A 15571-nucleotide genomic window follows, 5' to 3' on the forward strand; every position below is an offset into this window, starting at 1 on the left:
CATCAGTCCTTGATTTTGTTTAGCAGTCCTGCTCTTGTTTCCTGAGAAGGCAAAAGTTTCCATCACTTATGTACATGCCTAGTCTGGCTTTGACAATCACCTTTTGTGTCGGCTCCTGAAGAATCAGTTCTTCAGGGCTTCGTTAATTTTCCAGGATAGAATGACAGCGGGGGATTTATTGCCTATAAGAGCTTGGATACAGAACAGTGTGGATAAAGGACGTTTCCATTCAGTAAGTAAAGGAAAACATCACCATCATCAACAATAAATAAAATTGGTTCAGGCCCATCAAAAACATTTTACTTAACAGAAAAAGAAAGAGTTTTTAGGTAATTTAACATTTCTCCCCCATTCCTTTAATAAATATAGACCAAATTCTAAAGAGTAAAATGACATCATTTTGAAATGAGAAGTTAAAACCTGTCTCTTCAGGAACACTGAAACACAGTATTTCATCTCTTTTTAAAATATAATTTCCCCAATTTTAGGTCAGAACTCTTTACTGAGTCTGGCTTGAACTTTTCAGTAGTTTCAGCCCTTGTTAAATTGCATTTTTCACAATTATTTCAATTTTAATATTTGCCTTCTACAATTTCAGTTTCTCCCATATCAACTCAGTGCAGACCATGTAGTCAAACTCAATAATCAGCCCTTCAAAGGAACTTTCATTTTGTCTGCACAATGATTCTTTACACATGACCTTAATTATCACAGGTCTTATTTATTCAGTCATTCCACTGTCAATACCCCATTCACTGGTAACTTCTCTCTATGTGCTCTCTTTTGGCAGAAGTGAGATGGAATATTTATGGATACCATTTGGCTTGGACTTCTATATTGACTTGAGCTGCAACAGGTGTCTTCTCTGATCCTTTCCAATTCTTTTCTTCCAGTGTGGGATTAGAGACCAATGAGGAACCCTGTTGTAATACTATTTTGTTTCCTGACACACTGTGTTACTGCTCTCTACAAAGTGGAGTCTAAACCATGTGTTCCCCTTCTCTCACCAGTGGCACAGAAGGGAATGACAACTTACTCTGAGCTGACGTTTCAGAAATTGCCTGAGCAGAAGAGAAATGCAAGGCCTCAGCAAGCAGAAGTCAGAGTGGCTGAGGGCAGCACAACCCCATTAAAGAGAAATAAAGGTAACCATGTCCTGGTTTCAGAGCAGTCCTGAGACATCTCATCTTTCTGTTATCACCATCAGAATAAAAAACATGTGCACGGGTTCTTCATTTTGTACTAAATCTACCTGCCAGATGAATAACTCATCGGACTTCTTATCTGAGTCGTTCACTAGCACGGACCAGCCCTGCAGCTTGTAACCAGCTTTTTACTGCTTCTACAATGCAAGTGCTCTGCTCCTGGCCATGCTGTTCCTTTTCTCTCTATCAAACCTCTTCTAAGCATAGTCTTTTCATTTAGGGTGGTCAGGTTTTTTCCACCAGGAATGAGCAAAAGATTCCTATTTGTATTTTTGTAACATTTGGGATTCTCAGATAATAACCTGATTGCAGCATCTCGGAGTTAAAAAAAACAAATAATTTAATTAAAAACTTGTTTCAGTGCTTCACCACCCTCCAAGCGAGAGAGTTTTCCCCTAATATCCAACCTAAACCTCCGTTGCTGCAACTTGAGTCCACATCTTAGTCCAGGGCCTCAAAAATGGTTGGAAAATCACATCACAGCCCACAATGGGTCACACGAAGATATTTTGGCCGTTTGAGATTCTCCCACTTACCTGCTGCTTGGTTACCTCCCACTGCTGGGACAGTGCTGCTTTGTACTCTGCTGTAGGTATGATACCATCTATACTCCACCAACTTTGGCAAAGAAGCTAAGAGAAACAATCCATCTGTGCTGACTAATGCTGTGATCCATTTTTAACCATTGGAGCTGTTAGTTCCTTGACCACAGGGAGTAGTTGGAACAATGAAAAGAATTGTTCTGGGTGTGATATCTAGTGCTTGAATGGTAGGGATAGGTAGTTCCCCCCCCTGCCCATGGCCATTTAGTTAGATTTTCCATCAATATCCAAGTGAACCAATTTTGTTAGTTTCAAGGCACTTTTATCAAGACTGCTCATTTAGAGTGACATGCTATTCTTTTCTGGTCATCTAAGTGGCCATATTTTGGTTTTCTACAAGGTATTTTTATTACTTACCTATCCAGGGAAAGTTTCTTGCTGCATTTGTAGCCCTGTGTGTGTGAATGACTATTTAGCTGCACCAACTGAGTAGTGTCATAGCCAGTTTACTTTTCCCTTGCGAACATGGAGCAGACTTAGATGCCTGAAAATGGAATTGTGCAGAATCTGTGACTACTGCCTTTAGCCTCAGGAGCTGAAACAGTCCTGTGTGTGTACCTTCCATAGCTCATTGGCTATGATCTCACCTGCAATGTGGGAGGCCCCGTTTCACCCCAAGGAAGTGTGATCCTATTTTCCCTCCTAGCACAGCATCCTTGGGATGCTGGGGGGTTTGTACTAATGCCTTTTTTTCTTCATGGTACAGCACTCTAACCACCACAGTACAAGTCAACCACCATTCACAACCTTCTCCACTGCTCCTTTTGTAGCTGAGCCACTAAGGTAGTCTTTGGAAAAAATGGATGGAAGCAGTGTAGGAGCGGGGGACTTCTGCCCCACTGGGAAGAAGGGCCCTGGATAAAATCCAGGCCCTTCTTCCTTCTAGGCCTTCAGCCACCTGACTGAGCCACGTAGCCTCTAGCCTGTACCTTTCCTTCTGGCTCTACATCTCTCTGAGACCTCAGTCTCATGGCTGCCCAGGGACCAGCTTCCAAAGAAGCATCAGCAAAAGTACTGGGTGTTGGCTGATTTGGTGTGGTTGTTAGAACGATGTGAAGTCAGAGAAATCCAGAGACAAACTCCCTTTGGGTGAGGGATGCTGAGAATCCAGGGCCTTTGGTCTTCCAGGTGAGTGCACTAGTTACTTAGGGTGTGTGTAGATGAAACAGGGCCCTAAATTGAAGTGGTGGGTTTTTAAAAACTCTGCTTCAATTTAGGGTCCTTTAAACCCCCATGTTATGCACACACCTGTGCACTTACCTGCTTCTCTGCTGGTGGGGAGGGGAGGGCGAACTCCCGGTGGACGGAGTGGAGCACAGTGGTCCCTGGGCTGCAGGCAGAGGGGTGGGGATGGGACAACTGGTGCTTCCCTCTGCAGTAGCGGCAGCTCCCCCCGCCCCAGGCAGCACCCGCCCACAGCACCTTGCTCGCGTGGTCCTGTGGGGGGGGCACCACAGCCGTGGAGGGAAGCAGCAGGCCTCTGTATAGCTCAGGCAGGCAGGTGGGCTCCAGGGGGATCTTGGGTGGAGCCTGCTTTCCTGGGCTGCTGCCAGGCTGCCTGCAGGGCTTTCTGCAGAGCTGCAAAGCTGCACGGAGCCAGGTGCTTCGCTCTGTGGCTGTAGGGGCAGTAAATTTAAACTACTCGGAGTTTTAGTTTGCTGCGCCCCAAGTCGTTTAAGGTGCATTACACCACCGAATTTCCTACAGTGGCTGGAATTTATGTACAATACACAACTGAGGTGTGCAAACACCAACACCATTAAAGCAGTGCAAAAACATTTAGCCTGCTTTAAGGTGTCATGCACGCATGCCCCTCTTTGTCTACACATAGCCATAGCCACTGGGGGGAAAAATGTGGATGTCTCTTTCCCTCCCCATGCGCTGGGGTATTCCTCTGCAGGTGTAAATACCAGAAATGCTCCATAGATGACTAAGATACAGTCAATCTGGTGACCAGAAAACAATAGAATGCCACCCTTAACTGTGATATGTCCAGTGCTGCCACTGGCCATTATCTTCACCAGTGTGTCAGCTGGCAACCTGGGCAGCTGTGGCAACTTTCAGCTGCCACTGACCCAATCATGAGGCTGTTTTTTTCACCTTTCCTCCAACTTGGGCCAAGGGCTGCTGCCCCAGTTGCCCCACCTTAGTTATGTTACCAGCCTTCACTGATTCTTAACTTCTCCTGCTACTCCAGTTATTTATGCCTTCCCCTCCTCCAACCTGTGCAGCTATTTCAAGGAGATATTTTTAAAGTTGCCCACATGAGCTTTTTTTGCATGAGCTTCTTTGATTTGTGATATGGTGATTTCTGTATTTTTGTAGGTTGGCGATATATTCATGGGACATTATTTTCATTTCTTTGTCAGATCCTTCAGTTTCATCTCTTCGATGGCAACTCACTGCAGTTATTTTTGGGATCCTCTGCCTCATTTTATTGGTAGCAACGGGAGTTTTGGGTATCATGGGTAAGTTTAGGAGAGACAAGAGTGTTTTCTGGTGGTTCAAGGAGGAGACTGAAAAGCTGTATTACTTTCAGGGTATCATTAAAATAGTAGGTTTCTCTGTGTGCTGTATGCAGTTCAAAGCGTGGTGTGGGACCTGGTCAATGAGAGAGACAAACATGAACTGTGTGGAGTGTCTTTGTAGTGGCTTTCTTCAGTAAGTGCCTTCTTGTTCAAGACAAATTGTGACTCCATGACAGAAACTGGAAAGCAGAAAAATCAAGATTTTGGGTACTATGTAACCCAGATCCCTAGACCTCCAAGTCCTCCTTTTGATTTGGGGGAATGAGAATTGTAAAGGAAAATATTAGATTTTCAGTGCAAAAATGAAATTCAAACTGAGCTGAAGCAAAATGACCAGCTGTAATAGAGGACCCAGTCTTGGGGAATAAGGGAAAGGGAGAAGAGGGAACTGTGGACACCTGTAAGGCATGGGCATGACTATGGTGGTGGCTGGATATAACACATTTAGCCATTAAGGCATGTATGGCTGAAGAATGAATATTGAGATGGAGAAAGAAAGAGAGCAACTAGATTCACCAATATCACAGGGCAGCCTCTTTTCCTTACTTTAACAACAAGGTGGGATGGTTAAGAGGAAACTGGGTGAGTCTCTGGGAGGCTGGAGCAGACACACAACAGGATAGGGGTGGCCAAAAAGGTGGTGTGATAGCAACCCCAGGAGCATTGCCTGTGACACCAGTAAAGTAGAAAAGAGCCAAGGTTCTGGTCTCTACATAAGCAGCGCCATGCTAAGATGGAGAGAACATAGATATCCCCCACACGGCCTGCTGGAACAATTTCTATCTAAACTGGGTAAGTTCAGTTTGGGGCGTGTTAGCTGGAGTCATGTACTGTGAGACAGCCCTGCTCACAGACATCACTGACATTTGGGAGGACCCACCCCACGGTGATGAGTCTGGCCTTGTTTTCTAACCTTAGCCAAATGACTTCACTTCACTGTGCCTTTTTTCTTTCTTTTTAGCTTAACAAAAATACTTGATTTTGAATCAGTTTGACATTAACCTGCATAAGGCAGGTCGGGGGTTGGGGAGAGGCACACAGTGCCTGAGTGGAGTTGTTCATTTGCCATCTTCACCCAAGAGTGCTGAAGGAGCTGGCCGAAGTCATTGTGGAGTCCCTGGTGAAACTGTTCCACAACTTGTGGCCCTCTGGAGAAGTCCCTGAGGACTGGAAGAGGGCCAATGTTGTGCCCATTCACAAGAAGGGCAGGAGGAAGGACCCAGGTAACTATGGGCCAATCAGCCTAACTTCCATCCTAGGGAAAATCCTAGACCAGTTTATCAAGGAGTCTGTCTATGATAAGCTTGCTGAAGGTACAATTCTGAATGACTACCATCATGGCTTTGTCATGGCCAGGTCTCGTCTTACCAACCTCATCTCCTTCTATAACGAGATGTGGCAGGACACTGTGTGTGCCTGCCACTTTAAGGACCTCAGCCAAGCAGTCAGCAGGTGCCTGATTGAGGCAGCCATTTTTGATTCAGGGCTGCCCAAATAAACAGGGCATTTTGCTGCTGGCTAGAGAGGCAGCAACATCACTTGGTTGTGAGGCTCCATAACAACCTGGAAGTAAGGGAGGAGCTGTAGAGGATTGTCAGGAAGCTTCTGGTCCTGGGCATGGCCTAAAACTTCACCCTGCTGGGGAGTGGGTGGCCTGGTGGGGCTCTCAGTGGTGCGGGAGTCCCCAGGAAATGCCAGGCCAGTGAACACCCTGGTGAAAGGTGGGTTGGGGTGCCTTAACTCCAGCCCCCACAACCAGGTGGGTTAACCCCTAGTATGGGGCCAGAAGGCAGACCCACGAGAGATAGTGGGGCTAGAGGCTCGAATCCTTGATTGTAGAGTACCCTCAACTGCCCTGGGCTGGGGCCAGGACAAGAATGGTCAAAAGGGCCAGGGGCCCATGGTGAGGGGTGCCCAGAGCTAGGAGGGCCTGGGGTTCTGACTGGCCTTGGAGGTGAGGCCAGGGCCTGTATGGTCAAAGGTCCTGGAGGGGGACTACACCTAAGTGGGGAAATGGTTCAGGGAGCTAAGGAGCTGTGATTGAGGGCTGGGTAGGCTGCCTGAGTGGAGGGATCCAGTTGGGGTCTGGACTGGATGATTCTGGGGACCAGTGCGGGGCCGGTAAGAGTAACATCAGTGGATGCCATCTGTGAGGCATAGACTGTGGTGTAGTGGAGTTATGGAGCCGCAGATAGTGCCCCCTGGCATGGTGCAACAAATGGCTGCCCTCCTGCTTAATTAACAACTTTTAATTAATTAACATCAAGTCGTGGTGGGTCAGAAGGTGGGCAGTTGGTCCAGGAACAGGTGGGCGGGCTGCAGGGAAATTGGCCCAGAGAAGGCCCCCTGTTACACCAGGTAACTCGCCACCTGGACATGAGAGAGTAGGTTGACATTATATATCTTGACTTCCAAAAGACCTTTGATCTAGTATCCCACAATGTCCTTGAGAGAAAATTGAGGACTGTGGGCTGAACTCCAAGACAGCCGGGTGGGTGGGAAACTGGCTTCAGCATAGGACCCAGAGTGTCGTAGTGAACGGATCTTTGTCATCCTAGTGAAAAGTGGGCAGCAGTGTTCTGCAGGGGTCAGTGCTCGGTTCAGTACTTTTCAACATCGTTATTAATGATTTGGATGTGGGGGTGAAGAGCTCATTGGCCAAGTTCATGGACAACATCAAGTTATGGGGGAGCATGGTCATGTTTGAAGATAGGCTACAGATACTGGCAGACCTAGACAGGCCAGCAAGTTGGGCAGATTGGAACCTGATTAAGTTCAACACTGAGAAATGTAAAGTGCTACCTGGTGACGAGCAACCCCCAACACACAAACAGGCTTGGAGGCACCTAACTGACTAACACCACGAATGAAAGGGTATTGGGGATAATAATAGACCATAGTATGAATATGAGCTGGCAGTCATGCCGTAGCCAGTAGGGCAAATAATACTCTGGCATGCATTGATGCATCTTCAGCAAAACCAAGGAGGTGATTCTCCTGCTGTACTCAGCACTGGTGAGGCTGCAGCTGGAGTACTGCTTCCAGTTCTGGGCACCATGCTTTAACAAGGATGTGGACAAGCTTGAGAGAGGGATGGAGGGGGGAGGGAGGATGCCAAAATACTTCTTCCAGAGTGCAGTTTTCCTTAAGGCTGGGTCTACCTGCAACCATTTTTTCTGCTGAGCAATTCAGCATTTTCCATCACAACTTGGGAAGGGATTTTGTGGTGGCAGCTGCAGTAGGGGAAGGGCATGAGAGGGTTCATATGTCCAGAACCCGCTGTGCTAAACCTGGAGCTGCTGGCCTTGCCAACATCTCCTCTTCAGCAGTCACTATCTTCTCTTCCCTATAGCTGGCCAGGGGCAAAAACTTCACCAATTATTCCTGTGAATTTAAGGCCAAACTGACTTGACAGATACCAATCCAGTTCAGTTCAACAAACCAAAGTTTTATGATCTTCTTGTGCAAAAACTTGAAACTGAAATTTCCTCACAGAAGATGCTAGCTTTGCAGAACCTGCATTTGCTCTTAATAAATAATTTTGGCACAAAATCCCTGGCTGGGTCTAGTGGTCACTCTTGCCATTACGCTACTTGGGAACAAGCCTTGTTTCTGTTGCAGCCTGCTCTAGGTCATGCTGGACAGAAGCAGTGACACTGTGGTCTGGAAGCTTTCACGTAACAGTTAGATTGTGATTTCCAGCACTCGCTCCACAGCTGCTTCAGCTCTTTAGCAGGTGCTGTGCAATGAGTGTGATCTACCGTAGGCCCAACTACCTTGGATTTGTGCTACTAGAACTGGGCAGGGACAACATTTCACTTCTGCAAGGAAAAAAATAATTGAGTCTGGAGAATGTTTTCTTTCCTAATTGGGACAAAAGTCAAAACCTAGATATATTTCTGGAGAAATGAAACTCCTCCATGGCTTGTTACTTAGAAGCCAGAGCAACTACAGCTCTGTAGCAGCCCCCAAGGCAATCCTGGAAGCCCGTGCAGCTGTAGCTCTAATATCTTAAAGCAGAAAACATCTAAGGAGCCAGGAAGTCTGTACTACCTCTTAGATATCCATATTGAAAGCTGGGGAAGTGAGTGGGAAGGTGAGCTGCTGGTAAACTATTTACAGGAGCTCAATTTGAGAAATCTTCACTTTCCTAGTAGAAAATGACTCCATCCAATCATACTAGTGCAACTAGGGCTTTTGTGTCACCACCTTTCAGAGGACATTATGGCTACCAAATTCTGCTTATGCATATATAACAACAGACACTATCAAGCTGTTCTGATGTTTCAGTCATGGAGCTGAGCCAAGAGAAGAAAGACCTCACCCAGTGTCCGATGTCCTGCTCAGACCCAAACAGAAGTGTTCCAGGATTGCCACCGGATCAACGTCCTGACACAGGTATATATCTTCTTGTGCAAAAACTTGAAACTGAAATTTCCTCATAGAAAATGCCAGTTCTGCAGAAATGTTTTGTCTTAAGAAATAATTTTGGCACAAAATCCCTGACTGGGTCTAGTGGTCACTCTTGCCATTGTACTAGCTGGGAACAAGCCTTGTCACTGTTGCAGCCTGCTCTGGATCATGCTGGACAGAAGTGGTGACACTGTTTCTGGAAGCAGTAACAGCTTTCATGTAACAGCTACCTTGTGGTTTCCAGTACTCCCTCCACAGCTGCTTCAGCTCTTTAGCAGGTGCTGTGCAATGAGTTTGGTCTTCTGTAGGCAGACTACTTTGGATTTGTGTTACTAGAGCTGGGCAGGGACAACATTTCACTTCTGCAAAGAAAAAAATAATTGTGCTTTTGGAAATATTTTCATTCCTAATCAGGACAAAAAGTCAAAACCTGGATATATTTCTGGAGAAATGAAACTCCTCCATGGCTTGTTACTTAGAAGCCAGGGTAACTACAGCTCTGTAGCAGCCCCCAAGGCAATCCTGGAAGCCCGTGCAGCTGTAGCTCTAATACCTTAAAGGAGAAAACATCTAAAGAGCCAGGAAGTCTGGGCTACCTGTTAGACCTCCATATGGAAAGCTGGGGAGGTAGATGGAAAGGTGAGCTGGTGACAAATCATTTAGAAGGGCTCAATTTGTAAAAATCATTGCATTCTTGGTGGAAAATGGCTCCATCAAATCATACTAGTGCAGCTAGGGCTTGTGTGTCACCAAGATACAGAAAACATTATGGCTAAAAAATTCTGCTGATGCCTGTATCACAACAGACACTATCAAGCTGTTCTGATGTTTCAGTCATGGAGCTGAGCCAAGAGAAGAAAGACCTCACCCAGTGTCCGATGTCCTGCTCAGACCCAAACAGAAGTGTTCCAGGATTGCCACCGGATCAACCTCCTGACAAAGGTAACTGTGGGAAGGGAGAGGCTATCAGGGTAGGCCCAAAAGATCATGTGGGACTTCCCTGGCCCTGCAAAGTGCCATTTCCCTTCCCCAAAATGTGTGAGCCTGGGGTATGGGATCCCCATTGTGGTGCTGCCAGAAGGTCCAAAAATGCTCTGAAAAGGCATAAATGAAAGATTGTACTCTCCTGGTCTGATCCTTCATTTCAGAATTAAAGATGACGAGCCAAAAAGGGGAAAAATAGTCCAAATCAAATGGAAAAGTTTCAGACTACATGAAATAAATGTTCAAATGATGAAAACACAGAATAAATTGGGTTTTTGATTTTAATGAGTTTTTTAGGATTTTGCCTTTTGTCTGAATTTAGGACAGGAAAATGTTTTGAGTCGCAAAAACCTTTGAGAAGAGGAAAAACATTTTCCCCAGTGACCATGACCTGTGTCCAGGTTTGGGACTGGTGTGTGTCAATCAGGGTTTGGTGCTCTTGTCTCTTAGCTACCTTCCCTACTAGAGACGAGCTTTCCCCTCCCTAGCCCCGTCTGGGCTGAAGGGGTTGGTCTGGCCTCAGCCCGGATGGCGGTGGCTGTTTGGCTGGTTTGCCTTATCCCAGAGAGAGCCAGAGAAGCCAGCTCCGCTGTTCTCTACATGGCAGCAGCTGCTGCTCCTGGAAGGGAAAGGACCATCCCCATTTTGATATATGGGGCAGGACCTCCCCTCACCATAGGGCCCATGAAACACAAGCAGTGTCACTGGAGGAACACGGTGGGTGTGAAATTCCCTCATTCCTGATGGCAGTGTCCCCAGCAGGGGAGCAATCGGGGAGAGAGGTGACCTGATGCAGTGTATGTTTTTCCAGAGAAGTGTCTGGTGCGGTGGAGTCACAAAGAGAAAAGATCCTACCTCTTTTCCTCTGAAAAAAGACCTTGGGCACAGTGTAAATCCTTTTGCAGTTCTCACACTGCCAGCCTACTCTGGATTGACAGCCAAGACGAGCTGGTGAGTTCATGTTACTTTTGACATAATATCCGGGGAGTGAATGGGGTCAGCTGGGAGTCAGGTCCCGGGGGTGGGTTTCTGCAGCCAAGTGTGGACCAGGTAATGCCAAGGGTGGGCTTCTGAGTACTGGGGGGCCTGTGAATGGGCAAAGCACATTGGACGTCTCTCTGACTGTGTAGGAATGAGTGGGTAGTTTGCACAGGTACAGCTTACTTGTATATCTGTATTTCATGTTTCTCTTTAGCTGTGCATGTATGACAGGTACTACAGTGTTACCTGCAGGATGTTTGAGATCATGCATGGCTGTACTGGCACAGGACCGTAGGCAGGTACAGGGTACTGGGGCTGTCTACAGAGATAATCTCTACACAGATGTCTATGGTGATGCTGCATAGGGAACTCCTAGCACCCGGCAGGTGTGGTCATGCACCTGAGAGATCTTGCTTTCTCTCCCATTTAATCAGGATTTCATCAAGAAGGAGTCATTTGAGTATTCAGAAGAACGTGAAAGCTCTCTATACTACTACCCATTCTGGACTGGACTGTCGTACAACTCTGAAACAAAGAAGTGGGTCTGGGCGGATGGCACAGCTCTCTCCCCTGGCCTGTAAGTCTGTGTCAACTAGGGTGTCCACAACTCTGCACCAAAAAGCAGCACAAGTTGCTGAGCGTGTCTCATCGTGGGACTGAGGGTCTCGGACAGGTCCGTTAAACAGAGTTGTGAACTTGATCATAGACTCAGTGAGTGACAGGCCCCAGCAGGAAGCACACGTCTGAACTGGCCCCGGGTGTTTGGAAGGCTGTACTTGTGCTGGATCTCTTGTGAAACAAATTTGGCTGAGGGCTCGAGGATGGTGGTGAAGAAAGGCAGCGTCACTCTCCTCTGTCTTGTGGCCTGCATCCAGGCACATTGACCAGCTGGTTGGCTGAGGACAATATGTGTGGATAAGGCACGTGTCCATTAGCCTGTGAGAGACTTCTGCTGAGCTCACCTCGTACACCATGAGGGCCCCATCCTGCCAGAACAACATAGGAAGTGCCACACTGGGTCAGACCAATGGTGCATCTAGCCTAGTACCCTTGTCTCTGAGAGTGGCAGACATGGATGCTAGACAGGGAGAGCAGCGACCCAGATATCTCTGGAGGGGTTTATCGCCTATCCAATATCCCCCCTGCCATCCACCATTCCTTATGTTGGACATGCCAGAGGAAACATCTCCAGAGATGCCAGAGGGAATATCATGAAACATCATTAGCTGTACCCTGGCTACATGTGTTAGGCTCATAAGAAGCACAGGTTATGCCCTGGGAAAACTGCGGGAGAGTGGTGGTGGAGGTATACAGGAGCCTTACCCATGATATGGACTCAAAGACAGTCCCCGGCTGCAGTGGTTGTGGCTGCTGCTGGCATTGCAGTATGGTCTGCCTGCCTCAATTGTTGTTCTTACAGCAAAACCGAGGTTTCCACATCTAACAGCTGTTGCTGCAAGAGCAACACCATGGGGCTGCTCTTGCAGCCAGAGCATGGCCTCCAGTGGGGTAGAGGGTGATTCTGACTCTCCTTCTGAGTTGTCTTCCAGGGCTGGTGCCTTGTTCACCCACCCTGAGTAACACATCTCAGTAGTGTGGGTTATACAACATCTGCAGCAGTATCTGTGTGAAGCCTGGTGACTGACTAGGCTTACGAGTCCAACAGCACAGAGCTGGAATAGTTATGAGAGCTGCTCACTACCCTAAAATCACTTTTGTCTCCATAATACTGTCCATGTTAAGGGCCATTCCCATGTTTCTTGTAGATTGACTCACGACAAACAAGAGCAGCCATTTGAGATGGCTCAAAGGATGGCAGCGTTAGACTCATGGGGCCCCTGCGGTCAGTGAGAGGAGAGGAGTCTGGTGCATTCTGAGTGCAGTATACACGGGAGAGCCATGTGATACAGGAATTTAGCTCATGGATAGTGTCTGCGCTTGTGCAGTCTGTGTATTGTATGTGGGAGCATGGGGCCTGGAGACACCTCCAGGAAGAGGATTTAGTTGTAAGAAAAGGAGGACAAATACCTCCATTCTGTGGGTTTGATTGCAGGAGGAATTTCTGGAGCATCAGTTTTTTTCCTTTAGTGAAGTTTGGCCCAGACACAAGGGTGACCACACCTGCCTTTGTACTATATGCTATGACAATGCAGGGGTCATGTGTGGAGAGATTCTCTTCTGACACATTTAGCCTTGAGCATCCTTGCCCTTCCTTCTGTTAGGCTGTTGCCTCAAGGTCTCCAGTGGTCAGTACAATGGGGGGGAGAGGACTCCTGGTCCTGTGTCCTGGTGCACTGAGCTCAGGGGGATGGACCTGAACTGTAAACTGTGATTTTTTCATTCCAGGACTATGCCCCTGGTCCCCAGTCACGGAAATGATGCAGGTGGCACTTGCGTGTATGTCCAAGGTGCGGCATTTAAGCCAGACAGGTGTGAAGAAACTCGATTCTGCATTTGTGTGAAGATGAAAGCAGCAGGAAATAACTAAGTGCATTGACCCAGAGACAGGTGATGCAATGGGGACTGGTGGGGGAGATGCCTATAGCAGAATGGGGAATGCGTGGCTGTGGAAATGAAATGGTCCCACCAGAAAACAACCTGGGTTCTTGTGCTGCCATTTGCAGAGACAACCATGTGAACTAACAGCCTGGGACACTCTGGGATGTTACATAGACACAGGCAAACCTCAACTCTTTCATTTCATACATGTGTAATTTGACTCTATCTCTATCCCCTACAGCCCATCTGCAACTGCTGGAGCCAGGAGAGATGGGGTACTTGTGCTTCTGTTGCATCTTATTTTCTAGGCTGTGATGGGTTTGTGGTTTGTTGGCAATCACATGAGCAGCAGCCAGTGGTCTGTATGGCTGTATCACAGGCCCAAGGAAGAAACCTGTAATCCCCAGTGACTGCCCTGCCCAACACAGAAGTCTCCCATTGTATACAAGGAACAATCTGGTCTTGCTGAAGTGCAGAAGCTGTGAGGTTCCAGAGGTGCCCTCAGGATACTCCATATCATCTATCTGCTACAGGAATTTGCTTCTGAAAATAAACATCTCCCCCACCCCCTCATTTCTCCACATGATTAATGGGGTGTGTGCGTCTTGGCGGGTCTGATGGGAGAAGGAGTGGTCCATGCTCCAAAGGGACCTGTAGGGTGTTCTCTGGCCAGGATTGCCACTGGAAGGGGGATTGGGGCACTTGCTGACAGTGATTGCCTGTAGCCTGTGTCATCCTTGTGTCCCCATTGGACCTGGGGCATGGCATGTCACTGAAATAACAGTGACGAGATCTTCTGAGTAGGGGCCACCTCTGATCCCATGTACTGTGCAGTGTGGCAGAGGGAGTTCCTGATGAGCCCTGCACATGGGGTTACCGGTAAGAGAGTCTATCCCCGCTCTCAGTGCCAGAGAGGGGGGCGAGTGGGGCAACCACCTGGGTGCTGAAGCAAAAGGGTGCCAATGGGTGTGGCTCAGCTGGAGTGGGGCGTGGGCTGGAGCTACAAGCGGCTCATTTCGGGGGGCATGGGAATTGTGGAAGGGCAGCTCCCGCTACTGCGTGTGCTTCAGAGCAAGCCTGGGCGGTGTGCGCGTCCCCTGGACCTGTGCCCGGGATGAGGGTGGGCTGCCGCTGTGGGCTTTGTCTCGGGTGCCAAACTTCGTTGCTGTGACACTGTCTGCTCTGTCGGGCTGGATGCCACCTGGGCCCATTGTCACGAATAGGGATGGTTACATTTAGGCTCCAGACATGAAATCGGGCCTCTCAAGCCCTGAAAGGACCATTGAAAGGAGCCAGCAGCTGAGTGCCCTGTCAATCCTACCTGGCACTGCAGGAGTCTGAGTCCTTTTGCCAGTGGTTCCCTGTTATCCAGGCAACCTTGTGGGGATTCAGGGCGTGGGTTTTCAGGTCAGCCCAAGGGAATGAGGACCACATGTGTTACTGAAAGGCCATGAAATAAAAAGTCTGTTCCAGTCAACAACAGATCCTGCCCAAGGAGTCTGATGTGCTGGTCTGGTCATTTCATAAACAGAGTTTGACTCCTAGGAGCATCTGTGTCATACATGGTAGTGTCCAGAATCTGCACCATTGTCACTGCCACCCTGGTCTGGGCAGCAGCCCCCCAGGCCCACCCCTTTGCAGTCACTCACCCAGTACAGGTCCCTTCTCTGTGCACGCTGTGTTCAGGAGCATCACAGCTCAAATCAACCTTCCTTCTGTAAGGGCTGCCTAGGGCACAGGCAGTCAGTTTGAGAGGATGGTGCTTGGTCAGGGATTTAGAGGAGTAGAAGCCAAGTTCAAGGCCAGGCATCAGCCCTAGTCCAGGATAGGAAGCAGAGGAGAGAGATGAGGTCATGGTCGAGGCAAGGAATGCCCACAAAGGAACAGGAGCAGTTGGGAACAGGAGAAACAGGTACTGGCAGTACGGTCCATGCCTGAGGTTCAGCGCATGGTGACAATTTTAGATGTCCCAAAGTGTCCAGGGGCCCGGCAAGGTGGTCTGTTTCCCAGACAGCTCTCTGGCTGGGGATGGGGTATGAGAATACTGAATAAGTGTCTGTACTTTCACCATACCCCAGCCCTGAATTATTTTCTTGACTACCAAAAAGCAACAGAGCATTTCTGCTGTTGCAGAGAATGCAGAAAACCCACATCAGAACATTCTTGATACCATGGATTTCTTTTTGAAATCTTTGGGGCTGTCCACACATGCAACCATGTGTGCTTGCAGCAGCTTAAATATCAGTGGCACAAATTTGCGTGAACGTGCGCTTTTTATGTGGGGCAAAATTGTTCTGTCCTAAGTTCAGGACTTGGGGCAAACTGAGCCTGCCCTGCTTCTCCCAGATCTTCAGCCAGG

General features: G+C 48.1%; 1 protein-coding gene across 2 annotated transcripts in view; it reads left to right on the forward strand.

The window, feature by feature from the left end:
- The window catches only part of LOC149873875 (oxidized low-density lipoprotein receptor 1-like), a 54543-nt gene extending 40768 nt beyond the window's left edge, over positions 1 to 13775 (forward strand). For both annotated transcript variants that reach the window (XM_090031563.1, XM_090031564.1), the window contains 8 exons: positions 1011 to 1145; positions 4177 to 4275; positions 8626 to 8733; positions 9583 to 9690; positions 10544 to 10683; positions 11148 to 11290; positions 13060 to 13221; positions 13454 to 13775. In XM_090031563.1, coding sequence (XP_089887689.1) covers positions 1011 to 1145; positions 4177 to 4275; positions 8626 to 8733; positions 9583 to 9690; positions 10544 to 10683; positions 11148 to 11290; positions 13060 to 13201 — 875 coding nt within the window. In that variant the 3' untranslated portion in view covers positions 13202 to 13221; positions 13454 to 13775. The remainder of the gene's footprint in view (positions 1 to 1010; positions 1146 to 4176; positions 4276 to 8625; positions 8734 to 9582; positions 9691 to 10543; positions 10684 to 11147; positions 11291 to 13059; positions 13222 to 13453) is intronic.
- Positions 13776 to 15571: the final 1796 nt, after the last annotated feature.

The sequence above is a fragment of the Crocodylus siamensis genome, chromosome 1 (assembly GCF_052110815.1).
Source record: "Crocodylus siamensis isolate JL-2025a chromosome 1, ASM5211081v1, whole genome shotgun sequence".
Classification (NCBI taxonomy): domain Eukaryota; kingdom Metazoa; phylum Chordata; order Crocodylia; family Crocodylidae; genus Crocodylus; species Crocodylus siamensis.